Source organism: Ischnura elegans (genome assembly GCF_921293095.1).
Source record: "Ischnura elegans chromosome 13 unlocalized genomic scaffold, ioIscEleg1.1 SUPER_13_unloc_2, whole genome shotgun sequence".
In the NCBI taxonomy this organism is placed as follows: domain Eukaryota; kingdom Metazoa; phylum Arthropoda; class Insecta; order Odonata; family Coenagrionidae; genus Ischnura; species Ischnura elegans.
Genome location: NW_025791658.1, coordinates 5452602 through 5476216, shown reverse-complemented (window position 1 = coordinate 5476216; position 23615 = coordinate 5452602). Strand labels below are relative to the sequence as shown.

The window sequence follows — 23615 nt, the reverse complement described above, 5'->3', positions numbered from 1 at the left end:
CTGCTGCTTTCTCTCCCCTGTCGTTCCGTTTTCCTAGACCAAAATCTCCTATTTCGTTTCCATCCCTGCCTTCCCCGACTGAGGCGTTCCAGTCCCCCATCACTACCAGATTTTTCTTACCCGGTGTGTCTCTAATTATTTCCTCGAGCTGTTCATACACCTCATCTACTTCTTCCTCCCTATGATTGCTAGTGGGCATGTAAACTTGGACCACCACAAGGTTGGTGGGCCGTGCCTCAATTTCTACCACCAGAATCCTATCGCTTACCTGGTCTATACCTACCACACGCTTACCCATCTTCCTGTTTAGTACTAAAGCTACCCCCCGCTGGCTTTCTTCCCCTCCACTATATATAACCCTATACCCATCACTCCAATAGTCCCCCCCATCCCTCCACCTCACCTCGCATAATCCTAAGATGTCTATCCTCCCTTTATCCATTTCCCTTTTGATATTTTCTAATTTCCCCGCCCTCATCATAGTCCTCACATTCCACGTCCCTACATTTACAGCCGACTTCTTCTTCTCCATCTTCTTGGTCTTCTTTTCTTCTTTCTTCATTGCTGCTGATGGTGATGATGATAAGTCTCTGCAAGGATTTCGCATGTTGGCGACCCCGAGGACCTTGCCGACCTCGCTGCCGTGCCCGACAACCGCCCTTTGCGGACGGGTCCCGGGCGATGAGATTCCGAGGCTCATTTGGTTGTACTCCATGTGTTCAGGGAAGAGATAGTTGGTAGGGTTTCCCACTTCCATTCCAACAGTGTTTTTTACGTGACACCATCACGTGGACTACCATTCGTCTGGCTCCTACCCTTCGACCTATCTGGCATGGGTGGCCCTACCGGGAATAATTTAGAATTAGTCCCGCCAGTGCAGCTCTAGGGGTCATAGGAACGCGCAAGCCTTTCCACCGCGACATGTAATGTTCATAATTAACGTTAAACAAACAATATATTATTATTAATGTAGTTATTCCTTTATTTTAGAGTGCTTCCTGGACTCAATGAGTGCTTTATTAGTCAGTTTGCAATCTCATTAGTGGTGATAACATGATTGTACTCGTATTATTAACGCTCCATGTAAGGCCTGGTTTCGAAAACAACACATCCATTGCTGTGTGATCACGGATACAGAAAAGTGGTTTGCACGAATGCTTCAAAACCACTGCTTGACGTCGGAAACTACACTGTCAGGCACCACGCCACGTAGTCGGGAGCCACTCCTTTTTGAGTTTCATGTAAGTTAATTCTTGTTTCTTGTGTAGTATGAATGGTAATCGGTGTTCATGGTGAAAGACTATATATATCTTTTTGTAAACTACATAAGGTTTAATCCTTTCTCATACTAATTCTTACTATTAACCCTTTCGAGATGGTGGAGTTCTCGCCTTAGTATGACTGCTGTACTGAGCCCCAAGAGACCCTTCCGTCCTCTCCGTATGGAGCATTTTTGCAGGACATTTGTTAAGAAGGGTCTCGTGGATAATCACACATACTCTCAGCACCAACCTTTTTCAACCCTTCCTAGCAGGGACTCCGCATTATCTCGGACTCCAAAGGTATTTGGCTCCCTCCTTTCAGGGTTTATAACCCTACCAGCGGCATTGGTTCGCGGCCAACTCATGCTTCGTTTATTTGAATTTGCTATATGGATAATTGTTGCTTGAACGTAAATTGCAGACTTCAAATTAAAAATAAATATCGCTAAATATAGATATCGCCATTTAAATATCTAAGAGCGTGAAATACGTACTCTACGATTAATAAACAATCTTTCCATTTAGGCAATAAAAAAATAATAGGTAAACCACCCTATTCACCAGATGCTAATTACATATATGGAGTATGTTCCTGAATGGAAGCAATTAGGCTTGAATAAAATGTGGTGCTACTGAAGAATGATGAAGATAAAATGGTTTGACGGTGTAAGTAATGAGCAAGTGCTAAGAAGAGTGGGAGAAAAGAGAACTCTCCTAAAAACCTTGATCAGAAGACAAGACAACTTGGTTGGCCACATTTTTAGGGAAAAAGGGCAAGGGACGGCCCCGAATGAATTACATGGGACAGGTTATTAAGGATTTAAAAGAAAAGAAATACGTGGCCATGAAAAGGCTGGTGGGTAGGAGAGAGGAATGGAGAGCTGCGTCAAACCAATCGCAGGATTTTTGACTGATGATAATGATGGAAACTCATCGTTCAATTTATTTCAAAGTGGGTGAGGGTTCATTTCGAAAATGCGGAATACTCGTATCTGGTATTCTGGCCATTTTCCGAGTCAGATTTTAGCATATATATATATATATTTGTTTTGTCGTAAAGGGGAACTCATATGACACCTTTTTTTTAACATCAACAGTAAGTTCCACGTTCTTGCCCAATTACACTTCAAACTTTGCTTGGAAGCTAATTATATATTTTTGATGTGATTATTTATAATTATTGCACAGGAACGCAATCATATGTAAAGTCACTGAAGTTAAAAAGCGACGGATGTTATTTGTGAATGTTGCACATAGGCTTTTAACTTTGGCGCTCTGCGGTCTCGTTTTGACAAAACACAGTCGCTATGCGTTTAAAAACAGGTAGCCAGATTGCGCCGTTTTCTGATACTGTGTGATTTTTGTAAGTTTTCTGATAAGTTTTGTGGATTGGATTTATTCTTGGTAAAAGCAGGATAGAGAAGTATTCACATAGTTAGTCAGGCAGATCATTTCAATGGGGACGTTCCTCAATTAAGCGTAAGTAACAAGTATTTTTATAGACAAGGGATGTATCTTCCTTTTTTATGTGGAAGGATTAATGAGGAATGTATTTCGTGGGAAGGTGATTGTGTGTGTTCTTATTTTTGGCTTGCTGCTGATTATTTTCAAATAGATTTGTGTTACGCGGTGGGAGGTCCGAACATTTTGACATGCCGCGCTTGCCGTTGTATAAGTTGTGCCGATTATGCCTTTGTAGCAGTGGAGAGTTGTTGGACATTTTTAGCGAGACCACTGATCTTGAATTTACTGTGGGCAATGCATTGGAAGACCTTCTTCAGGTTGAGGTGAGTACTTCGTATCAAAATTTGTAAACCTTGGACGCTATTCACGTTTGACATTATGAAATAATCACGTCTGCTAATGACAACTTCTTTTCTGTAAACACAAACATGTCAACTGACTAAAGTAAACATCTTCGAAGCATCTTTTTGATACAGTAATGCTTTTAACAATTCTTCGCATTTTATTATAGCTTATCTATATTTCACAATTAGACAACTCTGTGTACATGTCATTTGAAGCATTTATTCGTAGCTAGTAATTATTGCTCCGTGCGCGAATTCTGTGACTTTAATCAAGGTTTATTTTTATTTCCTTCAGATTTCCCAGGAGAAAAATTACCCATGGTTGGTTTGCCGTACTTGTTTGGATAAACTGAGTGACTTTCGGCTTTTTAAGCGTCGATGTTTGGAATCTCTCTTCGTTTTCAATAATCGCGTCCGGCAGAGTGACTTCTCCCGGTCGAATCTGGCAAGTGGGGTGGTGAAAAAGGTTAGTATCCGTAGATGAGGGATATACAGGAACACGGGGCAGAATGGGGTGTCAAGTTGAAAACATTAGAGAACAATTTTAACCCACACAGAAAATAAACATCAGTGAAAAAATTTTCCCCGTATGATCAAAATGAAAACTACAAAAAAAAATGCTGCGACATGGCATTGAACTTGTGTTCCCCATTTCAAAGCCAATCGCGCTCACCACTACACCAACTGATCCTGTTGTAGAAATGGAGCTTTTTTGAAATTATATAACGATTGTTAAAAATACCACTCGGAAATAAATTAATTACAGCCAAACTAAGGCCCATTCAATGGAATCATACATCTATTCATAGATGAAAATAGTCAATATATAGATGCAGTTGGCATAGTCGCCAGGCATCGTTCTACGCGTCGCAAAATTTTTCAAGTCCGCCATCACTCCAGTAAGGAACCAAAAAAATTGTCCCTAAATCAAATGTTATATCGCTTCCATAGCTCATGAATCGCGTTTTAAAACACACTTTCGGAGATGTATCCAAAATCGCCCCTTTTCACCTGCACATCTAATAGATGTCTAAAAGACATCTATTAGATATACATCTATTCATAGATGAAAATAGACAATATATAGATATCTATAGATATCTATTTTCCGTGTGGGAATAGACCTTTTGAAATGTATTGAAAACAATAATACAGTGGAAAAAATCTTAATTTTATATTTTTTCCCAAAATCACAAAATTATGTCACAGCCATAGCGGCTTATTTCTTCTCTTTTACTCACCTAATAACCTGTCCTACGTAACTCATTGAGAGCAGTCCCTTGCCCTTCTTCTCTTCCTCCTGTCCTTCTACGATTGTAATTCATTAGGCCATCGTGCCTCATAATATGTTACCAACTAAGTTGCTCCGTCTTCTGCTGAAGGTTTTTAGGAGGCTTCTCTTTTCTCCCACTCTTCTCAGCACTTCCTCGTTACTTACACGGTCGATCCATTTTATCTTCATCATTCTTTGCTAGCACCACATTGAAATTTTAAATAATAGTTTCAGTGAATGCAACGCTCCATGAGGGTGGAAAGAATTCCGATTCTCTCTTCGAATGTGCCGTCGCATGCGATTCTTGTCCTACTCATGAACCGTTTTGTTTGAAAGCTCTCGCAGAGGTTCATCATCATCAGTCAACAATCCTAAGATTGGTTTGACGCAGCTCTCCATTTCTCTCTCCTATCCGCTAATCTCTTCATAACTACATATTTATTCTCTTTTACATCCTTTATAACCTGTCTGATATAACTCATTCGGGGCCGTCCCTTGCCCTTTTTCCCTTCCACTTGTCCTTCAACGATTGTCTTCATCGGGCCATCGTGCCTCAAAATGTGGCCAACTAAGTTGTCCCTTCTTCTGCTTAATGTTTTTAGGAGGCTTCTCTTTTCTCCCACTCTCCTTAGCACTTCCTGGTTACTCACACGGTCAATCCATTTTATCTTCATCATTCTTCGGTAGCACCACATTTCGAATGCTTCCACTCTTGACTTCTCTGCTGCTGTCAACGTCCAAGCCTCGCTTCCATAGAGAAACATGCACCATATGTATCATCTGATGAATCGTGTCCATATTTCTATGCTTGTATTAAACTATCTATGTAACGCAGAATCTCCATGAGCGAAAGTTTGTTAAATAAATAAATGTATGTTCACTAATGCATGCATGTTTGTTTAAATGCATAAATTTAACGATTTAAAAGACAGCAGTGCCTTTCATTTCCAAAGGATATGAAAAAATGGTGCATATCACTAAAACCTCTCTATTGTGAACCTCCATGCATCAAATTGCCTAAATTTTGGACCCCTCCGCTACAATGTGAAGAGGTTTTACTGTATATGAAAAAGTTACTCAAGTAACATTTGTTTTGTATAACATTTGTTTTATAACTGGAGTCCAGCAGAGTCAAAAATGCACAAATAACGTGTGATAGATTCAGTTGCTAAGCTAAAAGCTTGGCCCATTTTCACCCTCGTATCATCCTTTTTCTTTCTGTTCTAATAATCTTCTGCTAAGGGATCCCAGTGCAGCCGTTGCCCTCTGTATGACTCGATGAGCTCTTCTGCCTGCTGCCACTCGACCATTGTAGACTTGATTTTAAACGCGATATACCCGACTGTTACCTCTATGACCTTTGACCTCCGTATTAACCTTGGAGGTCAATTAGTGGATAATACGGGTGTAAGGATAATACCATTGACTTGGACACCCTCTAAACTCACGGATCGACACCTATTCTTTTTGCCACCCTTATGACCTTGATTGTGACCTCACAGGGTCAACGGTTGAATTTTCGTGAATAAACGTGTTATTTTCTGTTTCCTCGTGTCCGAAAACCTAAGAATTGACATCTTGGACAATGAAATTCAGACATTTCTCTGTCTCGATTATTTTAACATTGAAACCCCTTAAGGCAAATTCAAATTTTTAGTTTGTACCCTCATTGTGAGGTTGAAAGGTCAAAAATGCAACCCACAGCAGCTGTTGCCCTCTGTATGACTCGATGAGCACTTCTGCCTGCTGCCACTCGACCATTGTAGACTTGATTTTAAAGCGCGATATACCCGACTGTTACCTCTATGACCTTTGACCTCCGTATTAACCTTGGAGGTCAATTAGTTTTTGACTTAACTTTCAACTAAACTAAATTAAACTAAATTTTTGTCCACTCCACTAGAGCTTCCTCTTTGCATAGCTGGGTCCTAGCTGACCCGGCAAACTTCGTACCGCCTAACAATCAATGAAATTACAGTTTAGTTTATAAATCAAGAGCGGCTGTGTCATTTTTAATCATTAAATTTATTACAATAAAATGAGGATACAAATTCAATAAAACTACGTAAATGAGTATCAGAATTGCTTGTCAGAAAGACATTTTCTTTATTGAATCTACATAGGGTGGATCGAAGCACGTTTATGCGGATTTTTTTCAATGAATTTTCTCATGTTTTAGTTAAAGAAATTTTGGGCATTGTTGTTTTTCAAAATTGAATTTCTTCAATTTTGTTGATCTTTTTAATTTGTGTTATTTGGCAAAATGAAAATGCAGTACTTCCAGCTTTGTAAAGAGGTTTTACTGTATTGCATGCAGATCAGTTATCTTATGTACATTGTAAACCCTTATTCGTGAAGCTGAAAATAATGACTGTCTTCAATTTGTATATTTTCTATTGCTTACTGCATGTAAAAAAGAATTTAAAAGTGTATGAAACTAGGGCTGATGTCCACAATTATTATAGTAGAAATAAAAATAACATAGAGGTAACTAGATGCAGACTGGCCAAAACCCCAAGGGCAACTCTTGACATTAAATTTTTTAATATGCTGCCCAAATCTGTTCACTATACAACCTTTAACAAGTTTCATGGGGTGATGGAAAAGTGGCTACTGGACAGACCATTGTATGATATTAAGGAATACTTTGAACTTGATATTTCCACCTTGTGTTTTTGACTTCATCCATTTTTTTAAAATATTATTATTAATGCCACTTAGATTTTAATATCAGAATGTAAACTATATATATGTTTCAACTTTAATTTTCTGATGGTACAGTGTAAAAATGACTACATCCATCGAATGTAACTGTGCTCAGGATGAATAAAGACTTTATTATTATTATTATTTATTAACCTTGGAGGTCAATTAGTTTTTGACTTAACTTTCAACTAAACTAAATTCAACTAAATTTTGGTCCCCTCCATTACTACGTTTTAAAGAGGTTTCACTGTATTGTTATTCTTATGCGTGCAGACAGTTAAAGGAGAGAGTGGCAAAGGTTTGAAGATGGTGAGGAAAGCACTGAGGGAGACGGAGAGGGCGCAGGGGTGTGACACCGCGCCCTCGGCCAGTGGGAGGGACCCAGAGGGAGACGCCGTGCCATCGGGACGAATGACGGAAGGCGGAAATGCTTTGGGAGGCCCAGAGACCAACACCATTGATGCTTGCAACGCGGGAATTTCAGACAGGATGTCGGTGAGTCACGGCTGTTAGGGGGTGGGTCATTCCATGTTATGCAGTTCACCCCGCGTGGGCCTTTAGTACTCAATGGAAACCTACCTTGTTCGGTAGGAAGCATATTGGAGGAAAACGGATTAAGTAGTAAGGTAATTGGGAAGCGATTTGTGTTAGCAAAGGTGTTCATGAGCAGGAAGGAGCTTCTGAGAGGATCATTATGTAAGAGTTTAAAGAAAAGGTTTGTGAAGAGTTTGATCTGGAGTGTAGCACTCTACGGTGCGGGAACGTGGACACTTAGGAAAAAAGATGAGAGAAGATTGGAGGCATTCGAGATGTGGGTATGGAGAAGGATGGAGAGGGTGAAATGGACGGAGAGGAAAAGGAACGACGAAGTGCTGGATATGGTTGGCGAGGAGAGGCAGCTTTTGGATGAGGTACGGAGGAGACAATGTATGGATGGAGCGAGTACTTAGCGGAGAGGGGATGTTGAAAACAGTGTTATAGAGGGTAGAATGTTAGGAGGAACGACGAAGTGCTGGACATGGTGGGTGAGGAGAGGCAGCTTTTAGATGAGGTGTGGAGGAAACAATGTATGGATGGAGATAGTGCTTAGCGGTGAGGGGATGTTGAATATGGGGTTAGAGGGTAGAATGTTAGGGAAACCAGGGAGGGGAAGGAAAAGAATAGGATTTTTAGATAGATTGAAAGAGAGTAGGCCTTATAGTGAATTGAAGAAGACGGTAATGGAAGGAAAGGGAGGCTCCCAGATCACGTCTTTTGTAATCCATGGAAACCTACCTTAATCGGTAGAATACCATAATGAAATCGTCCATTATTTTAGGTTAATTTACGGAATTATTCACAGCTACCTCATCCTGATCGCGATCTTTTTAGCAGCAATAACGTGATTGTACTCATACCGTATATGTCTGATTATAGTCCCCCCTTTTTTCCAAAAATACCCATGGTAAAAGTAAAGGGAGGGACAATATTCAAATGCATTTTTTTAACTTTTCTGACTGATGACTGACATAGTCATTTAACTTTTAACTATGTTCAGAGCCATCCAAAATCCCCCTCACGGAGACAGGAGCAAAAGTAAAACCTGAAATATTCATAGTGGCAGTGAAAACACCACCATTTTTATTTCACAATATATCTGAGCACATAACATGTACCTCCAATGTAAAAAAAAAATTGGACGAGTTTACCACTCTGCCTTTTGGTAAGAATTTGTCGTACCATCCCCCCCCCCCGTTGAAGGAGGGTGTCCGACTCGAACTCGGGTTCGGTACAGGGGGGTTAAATCAGCGGAAAGAGAGACCTCATTCCCTCTAGAATAACACAAAGTTTTTATTCTTACGTTTTGAAAGATGGGCGCTAGACAGCTCTCGACGTTCACTTGTCTTCCGCAGAGGGGTGGAATCCCTCCGACAGTCCCACTCGCAATGGCCCAACCCTTAGTATTGCAGGCCACCTCCCAGTCGCCGCAAAATCAACCCCTCTCTCCCAAAAGACTTTCCCTTTTATCTCCCTCCAAGAGGGGTCGTCAGTATAGGGGAAGGAAGAAAAGGGAAAGGAGGGGAAGGTTTCTCTCGAACATTCTAGGCGCTCTTTGACCATCACGCGCCCTGCACTCGCCCGTGCCCTGGTCATCCGCGGCCGACGCTCGGCATCCGAGAGAAAGGAGGGAGTGGCCGAGGGGAGGGGGGGGTGAGGGAGAAGGAGAATGTATGACTGGCCGAGGACTTCGCCTTCTCACGTGCTGATCGCTCAGCCCAGTGTCATATACCCAAGACTTTACGAAACCTCGCCGACGGGAAGGGGATGAGATAAGAGAGAGGAAAATTTTGGGAGCTAGCGGAGAATTCGTGATGCTGCCTTTGCCTTAGATTCCCTATTATTCCGAGAAGCGGAATATCACAAATTCAGAAAATACGAAGTACAGCAGACTCCAGGTTATCCGGCTGCGGTTTCTCCGTGTTGCGGAATGACCGTGCATGATTTTCACTCTCGCTCAATTTTTTCCGCTGTCTTTATAAGAAAAATAAAATCGGACGAAAACATCAAAATTACTGCATTAATGCAAGGATGCACCGGGCTTATTACAACCGTTAGAATCCTCTTTATAAAACGGAGGGATCGTGCGCTAGCTGCATTCGTGGGAGTACCGTGTCCATGTTTTCCAAGCCTCGCAGTGTGCGACCTTGCTCCATGCTCACAGAAACACGTCTCGAATGAAATCATTTTAATCCTTCCAATGCATCGTGTTTCAAGAAATATTAATTATTTATGAATACTATGAGTGTTTTAACATTTCTTAAGCTTCCAAAATAATTATGTATATTGTTCCTCCAAATAGTGCTAAAATTATAAATACCCTATGGCGAGATACACTCGTCATTGCGCGGATTGGCATCGAAAGTTCATGACGAGCTAGACTCGTAAGGGGTTAAAATAGAACTGTGACCCAGAATAATGCCCGTTGATAGCCTCAACATTCAAAAGAACTGCATTTAGGCCCTTTATGCACCTTGTATGATGTTGGGCACGATATGGTGGAAGGTCTTAATACAGTAAAGCCTCCATGTAGTGAGCCTCTTTACATCATCTTTACATTTGGCTGCAGTTTATCCGTGTTGAAGCTTATCCGTGCATGAGTTTTACACTTCTTCAATGTTTTCCCCTAAATATGTGAATAAGAAAAATTTATTGGACCCAAAAGCACAAGTATATTTGCTTTTAATGCAAAACTACACCAGCCTTATTATTGCCCCATAAATCCTCTTCATAAAAGGGAATAGGGTGGTTTACTATCATTTTTTTAATGCCTAAATTGAAAGATTATTACTCCTGGAGTACGTATTTCACGCTTTTAGATTTTTAAATGACAATATCTATTTTTCGCGATTAAACGAATAGTGAAAAATTTCAAGCACGCGAAAACGCGACGGCTAAGTATGAATGCTGGGTCAATTCCGTGTAACGTCATTCTGGTTCCCGCTGTCGCCATGTGAGGTGGCCTTGGGGCGAGGCTTTGAGCGCTGATACGACGCAGGATGCTAGCAGGTAGTGCTTGGCTTAAATAAGGATTATTTATGCCTTATCAAACGAAGTAAACTTTCCGACCTTAGCCTGTTTTAATAAGTGATTATTGAGAGATGTTTCCCTGAGCTCTGTGCCTCATGCATGCATTGGTAATCTCAGACGATGTAAAACTCCTATCTACTCGTATAGAAACTAGGTCCCTGTGACGTCACGTGGAGTGGCATGGCATTGGTGCCAATCTGGCCTTTTTCAAATGAGATTAAAATTGACCGTTAACATTAGTCTAAACTGGGATTTCTAAAACCAAATGATTCATTTATTATGAATACACTAATGGTGGGTAAGGAATCGCAATAAATGCCTTTCGTTTTCTTTGATGATTTGACACTAACGTCGTAAATGTCGGATACCACTTTTTCCCTCTCCAAATTCTTTCGATTCAGTATCAGGATAGGGACAGAAAGACGCTCACTATCACCATTAGTGACATAATTATTTATTAATTTTTTAAATATTCTGTATATTTTACTCATTAACGTATTAATGAGTTTAATACTGTACAGTTTTACTAGTTAACAATAACAGTTGTAAATTGACTAGATATTTTCATTGTTACAAGAGTTCCCATACTTAATAATGCACCACATATTACTTTATGCGCTTAAGTAAAACATTTTACAAAGATTGACTTTTTATTCATAAACCATTTGTACTTTTGTGAGAAGTGTATTGCTGTTAACAAAGGTGGTCTCTGCATAATCATTTCATAAAATTTCGCGAGGCATTTGCAAGATACATATTACTGGTGAACAAATCTTTCAGTGCTTCTACATTTAATTGAGATTTTTTCCATCCATAAGTCATTAACGATTGAAAACACTCTTTCAGTAGCAGCATTGGTCCCTGAAAGGCACAGGATGAATTGCACCATCAAGTTCAAGTCGTCGCATGGTACATGATTCTTGTGAAAGTGTTCAAATATCCATCCATTCATCCATTTTTCAGATGCACAATTGGCTTCTCTTCTTCACATTTGTCTAGCATCTCTGGAGTAACAAGCTCTCAGAGGTTTGTTACCTCATCAAACAATAGGGTGGTTTCCTATTATTTTTTATTGGCTAACTCGAAATATTATAACTCCTGGAGTATGTATTTCACACTTTTGGATTTTTCGTTGACGATTTTTATTTTTCGCACTTAAATGAATAGTGAAAAATTTCAAGCGCGCAAAAACGCGTCGGCTAAGTATAAATGCTGGGAAAAAGCCCGTGTGACGTCATTCTGGTTCCGGCTTCCACCGTGTGAGGCCACCTTGGTGCGGCACCATGAGCGCCGCTACGATATAGGCTGCTAGCAGGTAGCAGAGTACCCCGCTAGCAGGTAGCGGTTGGCTTAAATAAGGATTATTAATAGCTTATCAAACGAAAGAAACTTTCCGACCATAGGCAGTTTAATAGGTGATTATTATGAGATGTTTCCCTGAGCTCTGTGCCTCATGCATGCATTGGTAATCTCAGACGATGTAAAACTCCTGACTACTCGTAAAGAAACTAGGTCCCTGTGACGTCATGTGGAGAGGCATCGCATGGGCGCCAATCTGGCCTTTTTCAAATGAGGTTTAAATTGACCATTAATATTCATTTAAACTGAGATTTCTAAAACCAAATGATTGGTAAGTTATGAATACATTAATGGTGGGTAAGGAATTGCAATCAATGCCTTTCATTTTCTTTCATGAAGGAAATTACCCTATTTATTGTCAATGACTTTCTTTGTCATGGCGATACTGTTCACAAAACTGATATGCCTTCTTCAAAATCTGACCATACTGGCTCAGAATTTAACTCAACCCATTTGAACGTTTTAAAGTTTTGAAAATTTTCACTCCAGCGCTTTAAGTACTTCTGGAAGGTTTCATAGAATGCTACAATATGTTTCTACATTTCTTCTCTCAACGTAACGAATCGCTATCAATGCCTTGCGTTTTCTTTAATGTAGGAAACTACCCTATTTACGAGCGGTAATGAGTGGGTCACCATGATTCCACAGGAATGAAGCTTATTATATGCTGTTGAGTGCGTAGCGAAGCACAGTGAGTCCTCGTTCTACGTCACCCCGTTTAACGTCATTTCGCGATAACGTCACGAAAATTTTGAGACCGTCATTCGTTTATCGCACCTTTGCTTAGCGATAACGTCAGGTCTGGTCAGGTCTTTTAAATTTCGTACGAGAAAAAATGCGAAGCGGCGGGCGTTGCAGGTTATTCGTTTTGTGGGCGGTTATACAGTCAGTCTAAACGAAGTGTAAAACGGTGTGTTTATTGTCAATTTCGATTACGTTTATAGCAAATTTTCTGCAAAATGAATTCTTAGGTAGGTGTGCAAATGTTAAGTGCGTAAATGTCAAGTAAAGTTTTAGCAAATTTTACTTGACATAACGGTTTTCTGGAACCTGAAAAGTGATTTCTAGGAATTTTCCGTGTAGAACTCGGAGTATTTGTCGTCACTTTTTCGCCGTGTTCTCAATAATCTTGGTTCCTGTAACTGCGACGATGTTTCAGCGATGATGATACCCAGGCGACGCTCGACCGGGTGACCACCATAGCGAAGCCGAAAAAACAAATGCGGGAAGATACAAAAATGGAGAAGGATGTACGTCGCTGCTGGTATTGCCGTCGATGAAGACAGGGACTCGTATTTCTGCCATAGTTTGGCATTCCTATCGTAAAAAATGGCCCAAATGTGATACGCTTAAATTTTTTCGCGTAGGAATTGTGAGGTCTAGGAGCCGATATTCAAATTTTACATTGTTTCTTATGAGATATTGTGCTTCGATTAACGTCATTTCGTTTATCGTCACATTTTTCAGGAACGGTAAGTGACGTTAAACGAGGACTCACTGTACCTTCTACTGAAGAAGGAACCATAAGTGACGTTCTTGGGAGCAGTACACGAGGAGAACTTAAACGTAGCACAATGATTATAATGTAGCGTAGTGTATATCCACCTAATTGCTGTTACTTATTTGTGGAACTTTGTAATAAAGTTAATTTTGTAACCACCGGGACTGGGACTGAGGATCGTAATTTTGTAATGTTAAAAATTTACTAGTAACGTTAGTTTTACAATATTGCATTAGCTTTTTCATCGGGTTCAGTGATTTGCTTCGTAACTTCGTAATAGGGTTTTCTGTGTAAACGAGAGTTTACTGTAGATGGAGCGCATACAATTGGAAATAAAAATAAATACACATTCTAAGGCTGGCAATTGATTTTTGTTTTCCTCGTGATTTACAGTGAATATTGATAAAAATTCATAATTAGGCTGAAATTTGAGCGTTTTCGGCTTACTATCCCCTTGACGACTGTCGATATTGTTTATGTTTGTAGTTTGAAATCTCTTGATAAAGGTGGTACAAAGTTAACCGGGTCGTCCAGTAGTTAAAACAGTAGAATCTCGTTATTACGAAGTTCGCGTGACCAAAAAACTGGAGGTTCATAATAACGAAGTTTGTATGAACGTTTCTTTTAGAAATCATAAAAAAAAAGACATACTTTCTCAAAGTTTCTTTTCTCTTCAATCTCCCACACTCAAGTCCTCGATTTACTAAGATGATGTGTTCTGAGACCTTGTTCGTACCAATGCAAGGCATCGAGGAGTGTCGTTATCCTGCAGAATGCAACACTGCGTTAGCTCACGATTGCGACGAACTGATCTACATTGAAACATTGCCGGGGCCGAAAAAAATCGTTATACAGTGAGTCTTCGTTCTACGTCACCCCGTTTAATGTCATTTCGCGATAACGTCACGAAAATTTTGAGACCGTCATTCGTTTATCGCACCTTCGCTTCGCAATAGCGTCATGCCTTTTAAATTTCGCTCGAGAAAAAACGCGAAGTGGTGGGCGTTGCAGGTTGTTCGTTTTGCGAGCGGTAATATACAGTCAGTATAAACGAAGTGTAAAACGGTGTGTTTATTGTTAATTGCGATTATGGTTTTTGCAAATTTTCTGCAAAATGAAATTTTAGGTAGGTGCGCAAGGTTTTACTTGACATAATGGTTTTCAGGAACCTAAAAAGTGATTTCAAGGAATTTTTCCTTGTAGAACTCGGAGCTTTTGTTGTCACTTTTTTCGCCGTGTCCACAATAATTTTGGTTCCTGTAACTGCGACGATGTTTCAGCGATGATGATGCCCAGGCGACGCTTGCCCGGGCGACCACCATAGCGAAGCCGGAAAGCAAATGTGGGAAGATACAAAAATGGAGAAGGATTTACGTCACTGCTGCTGTTGTCGTCGATGAAGACAGGAACTCGTACAGGCGGTCCTCGACTTTCGTACACTCGACTTTCGTACAATTCGCACTTTCGTACGTTCAAAATTGACACCTTTTACTCGACTTTCGTACGCTAAATTCGGACTTTCGGACGCTGGTCTGTAATTTTTTTAAAATTCCCGCTATGTTTATTGCGCATCCCAACATTCAATTGTTTCAAATTGCAGTATCGGCAGTATATGCGAACAATATGAACGTACATAATGAAGGGAATTGTTGGTAATTGACTCTGATCTAGGTGATTTATTTGGGAGAGAGACTGCCTGCTATAGGCTCCTTTATCAAGAGAAGAGGAAAGCCTTCATTGAAGATATTTTTCAAAAGAAGTTGACTAGACATCATCGAATAGCTTTCAATAAAACTAGTAAGACCTTCTTTCTAATTGTGTTTTTTCGTTTGAGTGCTGTTTAATTCATGTAAACCTTCAGCAACGATATTGCACGACATATCACCCGAATTCCGTTTGTCTTTTGTCTTTTTTGAATAACATGCGGAATATACGCGATCACGAATGTCACCTGCCAAACATCGAATTTTGGTGTAAAAATTAAAAGGTATCCAGAGTGCGGGTTCAACGAATACATTTTTTATGCTGCTTGATATGTCCTTTTATTTATAGTGGACGTAATAAGTGGAATGTCAACTTAAACGCCAAGAGGAAGTTTCACTCGATAGTCAACGGAGTTCTTGTTTTTTTAAACTTATATTTGCATTTTCTGCGTATTTTCGAAATAAATTATATGATTTGAGGAGTTTTATTAATATTTTATTAAAATTAAGTCAATTGAAATGAATTCCGTGAAAAAAAAGGTTTTAGTACGTAAATTCCGCTCTTTTGTAACGTAACCCCTAATTAGTATGGAAGTCAATGGTTCGACTTTCGTACAATTCGACTTTCGTACAAGTTTTCGGGAACGCATTGTGTACGAAAGTCGGGGACCGCCTGTATTTATGCCATAGTTTGGCATTCCCATCGTAAAAATGCCCCAGATATGATTCGCTAAAATTTTTTCGTGTAGGAATTGTGAGGTCTAGGAGCCGATATTCACTTTTAACATTGTTTCTTATGGGATATTATGTTTCGATTAACGTCATTTCGTTTATCGCCACATTTTTCAGGAATGGTAAGTGACGTTAAACGAGGACTCACTGTACGTTTATGCGTTATCGTGAATATATATGTTTTCTACCTCTCCCCCTTTTATGACGGTCGCGGGTGTGCGATGTCTTTATTTCGGGACCCAACACTGAGGGGTTTAAGACCCCTCGTCTGATATTACTCCTTTTAGCGGTAAGGGACCGCGGTCATGCAATTACTTATCCAGTCAGGTTTCGATATAAATATTTCTTCTTTTCTCAAGAAATATAAACTAAGAATGGAATTATTTGTGTTTCAAGCAGCATTTACAATTTTAAATGAAATTCTACGATAAGTATTAACTTTTATCTTGATTTCAGTATAAACATCAAAATGGGAATTGTTGCTGCATTAAATTTGTTAATATTGACAGCCGAGCTTTGTTCAAAAGTTGACTATTCTCAGAATGAAACGAGGAATTCAATTCAAAGTCTGCAATATACGTTCAAGCAACAATTATCCATATAGTTAATTCAAATAAATGAAGCATGAGTTGACCGTGAACCAATTTTGTTGGTAGGGTTATAAACCCCGTATGGAGGAAGCCCAACTACCTTAGGAGTTAGAGATAATGCGGATTCCCCACTAGGAAGGGTCGAAAAAGGTTGGTGCTGAGAGTGTGTGTGATTATGCGTGACACCCTTCTTAACGAATGTCCTGCAAAAATGCTCCGTACGGAGAGGACAGAAGAGTCTCTTGGGGCTCAGTACAGCAGTCATGCTAAGGAGAGAATTCCACCATTCCAAAAGGGTTAATAGTAAGAATTAGTGTATATCAAATGTTGGTCTTGCTTACTCATAGTCTTTTCTCTCTCTCTCTCTCCCTCTCTCTTGAAAAAAATCTAAAAATGCAAGTCAATTCTCAAAGAAATACTATGAAATATTGCTGCATGTGAATTGAATATTGCGTTAAAGTTAATAAAATCAGATGTATTTATGAGTTCATACTTTTGTCTTTCTGATAAATATGTATATACGCATTTGTGTTTTTTGTTCTTTCTTGTCATATATTTAGTCGCATTTTATGACATCGATGTTTGATGTAAATCTACGTATTTTTTTGTAATATTTCTGACTCTATTATATTTATAATCATGTATGTTCCACACTTGTCTTGGAATATTAAATTTCATTTTCTATTCTATTCCTATTCTCTCCCTCTCTAGATCACCGTGAAGGACAATGCTTTCGACATGGATCTGAGTGAGGAGAAGTACTTGGCCGTGCCGACTGGGGAGGAGCTCATTCGACAAGGGGGAGGAGAGCCCGGGAGTACTGCCGACAACTCTTGCGAAGGATCGTCATTTGCAGAGGAGGTAATCTACGGAAAATCGTAGCATTTGTGCTCTCCCTTTCCTTTCTGTATAAACATTATACAGGCGGTCCTCGACTTTCGTACACTCGACTTTCGTACAATTCGCACTTTCGTACGTTCAAAATTGACACCTTTTACTTGACTTCCGTACGCTAAATTCGGACTTTCAGACGTTGGTCTGTAATTTTTTTAAAATTCCCGTGTTGCGTACTGTGCATCCCAACATTCAATTGTTTCAAATGGAGGTATATGCGAACAACACGAACGTACAATGAAGGGAATTGTTGGTAGTTGACTCTAATCTAGGTGATTTATTTGGGAGAGAGTCTGCCTGCTATATCAAGAGAAGAAGAAAGACTTCATTGGAGAGATTTTTCAAAAAAGTTCACTAAACATCATCAAATAACTTTCAATAAAACTAGTAAGATCTTCTTTCTAATTGTGTTTTTTCATTTGAGTGCTGTTTAATCCATGTACACCTTCAGCAACGATATTGCATGAAATATCACCCGAATTCCGTTTGTCTTTTGTCTTTTTTGAATAACATGCGAAATATACGCGATCACGAATGTCACCTGCCGAATGTCGAATTTTGGTGTAAAAATTAAAAGGTATCCAGAGTGCGGGTTCAACAACTACATTTTGTTATGCTTCTTGATATGTCCTTTTATTTATAGTGGACGTAATCAGTGGAATGTAAACTTAAACGCCAAGAGGAAGTTTCACTCGATAGCCAATGGAGTTCTTGTTTTTTTTTTAACTTTTATTTGCATTTTCTGCGTATTTTCGAAAGAAATTAGATGATTTGAGGAGTTTTATTAACATATTATTAAAATTTAGTGAACTGAAATAAAATCCATGAAAAAAAGTTTCTAGTATGTATATTCCGCTCTTTTGGAACGTAACCCCTAATTAGTATGGAAGTCAATGGTTCGACTTTCGTACAAGTTTTCCGGAAGCATTGTGTGCGAAAGTTGGGGACCGCCTGTAAATTATGAATATTACGGGAAATAAATGTAAAGTTTGGGTTATCCTTGTTTTCCGATTATTGGTGCCGCATCCCCCCATCATTAGCCAGGGTAATCGGAAGTTTACTGTACGTAGAAAAACATAAATCTAATACAGGCAGTCCTCGACTTTCATGCATGATTCATTACCACTTACCATGTTGTGTTCGTGCTTCGATGATCCTGAGTTGAATCGTTGTCGAATATTTCGACACCATTTGACTCGAGCTGCTTTCCGTTCTTCAGTGAGGAGGTGTGGTATCCAGCAGAAAACCAATTTTTTAACATCTAACTCTTCATGTAAGATCTTTTGAACTGAGGTCCCTTAAATGTCCAATGATGCCTGAATCTGGAAGCGCTTTCCTCGTAGCATAGAGCATCTGGAGAGGGCGTTAGCTACCCCTCCTACGGTAGGAAAGTGAAGCCAGGGGGGCGTGGCACTTTAGCCGGTCCGCCATATTCCTTTACCGCGGGTGGAGCAGAAATACATGGTTCCTTATGGGGAATTCGTCAAAGGAAACTCAATATTTTACCTATTGACAGCCGGAAAAAGCCGTTCCCACCGATGAGGGAAGGTTATCTGTTGAATGTAAAACCGGAAAAAATGCATCTTTTGGATGAAATAAACGATTCAACCACGGTGTAGCAAATTAAAAATATGACGCACGACAAGTCATTTGCGACATTAGCAACTAATTTTCAGCTGTAAGGTGAAAAATAACTGATGAATTCATGTGAAACCACTAAGTTATAACTTGAGATGATCACAGTAGAACTTTTTAAACCAAATTCAGTTATGAAAGTAAATAAAAAAGGATAAATGGACGAGAGAAGAATGGGAGGACACTGAATGCTACGATAATAATCACGTTTAATTGCTATTGCGTGCACTACAAGATTTTATTTGGCTAATAATCCGTCAAAAATATACATAAATCGTGATTCAAGGAAAATAATATGGTTTAGCAAGACTTAAAACAATCGGGAATCATACCTACCATTACTTATGAATTCTCTACAAAAAGTATTGATGAGAAAATTTTAAACACAGCGAAGTCAAGCTTCGATTCTTATCGCCGGACATTTTTTTTCGGATATGTAACTTCAATATCTAAGTGTTACACAGTGTAAATCATTTCCGAAACTACTGTTAATAACCTCATGGCCATTTAATCAAAAGGGCTTCCTCATCAAAGGAAAATTTTGAGCATTAGGAAAGTAAAATATCATCTATGAGACAAGCTCGAAAGAGATTTCGCTTACAATTCCGAGTAAACTGCCATGAAAACAATACTGTCTTAAGAAATTGAGAATGGGTCTGATGAATTTCAAGTGCTGACAATTCAGATATTATTTTCCTACCCCAAAATCAGGCGAACATGCACAATGGGTAACAGCTGTGTTAAATGGAATCGTTGAAGGAGGTATTAAAAAAGAAAACAATTCCCATTTTCCAACTTATATAATGTACACACCCATCAAATGTTACATTTTCAGATTTCCAGAATGATTAAACAATGCTATTGAAACTGATTATTTATACAATTAATGCAAAGTAACCAAATTAACAATAAATCTCAGGCAGACATGATGTAACATTCTATTAAGATATATTCAGATTGGCAAGAGCATTATGAATACATGATGAAGGCCGCCACACCTCCGGGATCATTTCCAATTTTTTTACGTTCATACAACCTTAATTACATCGGCTACTGGATTAGCTGAACCTGCAATTAAAAATGTATAAATTCCTTACCTATATTACACCTAAATAGGAATTATTTGACAATTTCAATGGGCAGAATCTGTGTGATATATCGAATGCTTAGCATCACCAATCAAGATAAACCTCTAGATGTTTATGAAAAATGCTATCACTTAAGTTTCTACTTCATCAGGAGAGCAATGAATGAGAAATTTAAATTTCGAGTTCGTTTGAAGTTCGTCGCTAATTAAACAAGTGATTGAATGGAAGCTATTCAGAATAGGAGGGCTGATTACTTTCTTTGACCACCACAAAATGCAAGAATTTCTGTTGGATGTGTCAAAAGGTGTCACGCTTCTAGCAGTAGCCCAATGGTTTATCCACTAGGCCACCGCACTTCCACACTGGTAGTAAACAGAGTTGGTCCTTATTAAATTGGGAACAATTTACTACACATATACAAAATAATCCTATTCCATTTAATGTTGTCTAAAATTGGCAATATTTTTGTCACCCTTTAATGCCAAAACAATGAAAGTAATGAAATTGAATTTTTGCAAGCTAGTATGTAACTTGACATTATGGTGCACATGTGTGGTACAAAATAGGTGCATACTTTTGTTTGCTATGTATTGTAGTGGTGCGACATATGCGTGCACCTAATGTACATATAGCCTAAAATAGATTGTTTATTGTATCGTAAGCAATAACCTTAATGAGTGTTATTCACATTGATTAAAATTGAAGTGACAATTGTAACGAAAGACAAATATGTTGAGTCAAAGGGGGAAATTCATTGACAGATCATGAGTTCTGGGCGAGTAGTTAGTAGGAAACCACCATATGTGCCACAAACTTTCATCGCCTTATACAGGGTAATTACTTATTTTTTTCAAATTGCAAAACAGACGAACACATGATTGATCATGATGAACACATTCACAAAGAAGCAATGAAACGGAAAGGGGCACTAAATTGAAAAAAAAATGAAAGAGGCACCAACTTGATCATAGCATAGATAAAGGAGCTGTTTCTTCAGCAAAGTTGTAATCACAAAAACAAATATAAACAACACCTACGAGCAAAAAAAGATGAACAAGAGCTATATGAAAAATGACATTAACCAGATATTGCTGTAACTCAGCAAATACTAATTAGAACATGTTCCCTCCACTTTCTAAGAGTTTAGGTGACATGAATGGGCTATGAAACAAGAAAAAACACATTCTGGGCATGTAAAGTGGTTCATTAATACATATCAACTTATGCTTTTTACAACAATATTTTTATGACTGAGCATTTTATTTCTAAATAAGATCAATTAAGGTGTATATCAACCCATCAACAGAGGAAGAAGTTCGTGTTCCTTTTTTGCCGAGTAAGTGCTGTTACTGGTCATCGCTAATGATCATAATAACTTTTCGGTCGATAATTGAAATATTGCTAAGCATTCCTTTCAAAACATGAGACGCAATTGTAAGGCCAGTATAATAACTTAACAATTTTGCATTTTAGATCTAATTTCCACAATTTGTAGAAAACAACATTAATTTGCCAATGCTTGGTTGAGAACCACAAATCCCTGTACATGTGTTATGATTTTTAACTAATGTCGAATTTCGGTGGCTAAGAGTGCCATGCGTATCTCCGCTCTAAATAGACCTAATATCTGAACACCAAGTGTTCAATGAAGCACGAAATTCACTCACATCGCACAACTTGTACCGCGAATTGGCACAAAAATTTTTGAACCATTATGTCAATACACAAAAATGTTCACCAGCGATGGTACGCAGGGATGAAAAGAGTTCCGAAAAAGAACGGATATTTTTTTAAATATCTTACTTCATTACGATAAGCATTATCACTCATGACAAAATTCAACATAGTATAATACAATTTTATCACTGATAAGGATAAGTAACAAATAACCAGTACACTGCCGCACATGAGTCCACCTGCTGCACGCGGCACATACATAGACAATTAACAAGGTTGACCATGCACTTCAAGCAAATGATATAGATATTACTAATAATTGACTATTTTGCAACTTACCGGTGGAATGTGAGTCCAGGTATCTTTTTACTGGGGCAATTACTGCACCCGTAAGCCGCGCAGCAAACCATCTGCGAAGGTTGAATAAATATGTCGTTTTCAAGGTTAAATACTCACTTTTAACGGAGATAATAATATACCAGTATTAAGATGAATTCTAGAATATCAGCATACCTTCAGAATGCTTCAGCAGCCTCGGTATACTGAAAATTAGGTGATTTTCTTAACACGTACCTTTATGGGAAAACGAGCGAGCGAGGTAAAGGGATATGGCGGACGAACAAAAGCGCATCGGGTAAACAGGTTTCTGCTGGCTTCACTTTTTTCAGCTAACGCCCTCTCCAGATGCTCTATGCCTCGTAGCATATTCTTGATTCTGGGGAATGTGAAAAAATCATTGGGGCTTAAGTCCGGGCTTTATGGAGGATGATCAAGAATTTCAACGTTTTGCTGTTCCAAAAACGACTTTTTACTTGGGCGGTATGTGAGCTTGCATTGTCATGACGGAGCGTAATGCGTTGATTTTGTATTCTTTCCAAAGCTCCGCGATCACTTCCGGCAAGCAAATGGTCGCGTACTATTGATCATTAACTGTTCTTTGATTTTCAAGAGCAATTGTCTCTACACGCTCTGATTTGGTTACGAAGGATGCGACAATTTTCTTGAAAATGCTGCGAGAGCGAACAACTTTTGTCATTTTGAGCTCACTTTGAAAGACCCGTACTGAAGATTGGCATTTTGATTCAGGCTCGTAGCTAAGGATCCATGATTCATCACCACTGAGGATGTTGTGAACGTGCTTTGATGCTCATGAGTTGAATTGCTGTAGAGTATTTTGTCACCATTTGACTTGGCTTTCTGTTCTTCTGTGAGGAGGTGCTGTATCCAGCGGGAAACCAATTTTTTAACTCCTAAGTCTTCGTGTAAGATCGTTTGAACTGAATGAAAGACACTGCTCTTGAACTTATCTAAAAAGGTTTAGGCTATTTTTCAATCTACGGTCTGACAGAGATTCCAATCCGAGTTTATCTAAGAGGTCAGTTACAGTAACAAGACTATCGTAGCGAATGTGCATATAATATCACGCAGATCCGATACAAATGTAAGCATTTCTAATTTCGAGTCGTGTAGTTTCGGTTGCAGAGATGTCGAGGCCGGTTAGTTCAGAAAACTGCCGATAAGAGGCTTCCGTGAGAAGGTACAGTATCCAGCGGGAAACCAATTTTTTAACGCCTAACTCTTCGTGTAAGATCTTTTCAACTGACAATGAGGTCCCTGAGATGTCCAATGATGCCTGAATCTCACGGTATGTAACAGGACGATCTTCCGTAATTATATTACGCACGGCATCCACATTTTCTCGAGTGACGGTGGTTTTTGGTCGCCCTTCACGCCGTTCGTCACTGAGGCTAGAGCATCCTCGCTGAAACTCTGCATAGCAGCGATAAACGGTTGTCTTTGATGGTGCTTCTTCGCCAAAA

General features: G+C 39.1%; 1 protein-coding gene and 1 long non-coding RNA gene across 4 annotated transcripts in view; one reads left to right on the top strand and one right to left on the bottom strand.

Annotated features, from left to right (window-relative positions):
• The first annotated feature begins 2576 nt into the window (after nt 1-2576).
• The window catches only part of LOC124172649 (zinc finger protein 208-like), a 60736-nt gene continuing 39697 nt past the window's right edge, over nt 2577-23615 (top strand). For all 3 annotated transcript variants that reach the window (XM_046552097.1, XM_046552098.1, XM_046552099.1), the window contains exons 1-5: nt 2577-2741; nt 2878-3049; nt 3366-3536; nt 7323-7544; nt 17213-17362. In XM_046552097.1, the coding sequence (XP_046408053.1) occupies nt 2915-3049; nt 3366-3536; nt 7323-7544; nt 17213-17362 (678 nt within the window). In that variant the 5' untranslated portion in view covers nt 2577-2741; nt 2878-2914. The remainder of the gene's footprint in view (nt 2742-2877; nt 3050-3365; nt 3537-7322; nt 7545-17212; nt 17363-23615) is intronic.
• LOC124172651 lies at nt 19994-22477 on the bottom strand. Its single transcript, XR_006868235.1, has 3 exons — nt 22309-22477; nt 22135-22205; nt 19994-20098 (listed from the first exon to the last, which is right to left on the bottom strand). It is a non-coding gene; the product is annotated as an uncharacterized LOC124172651 (long non-coding RNA).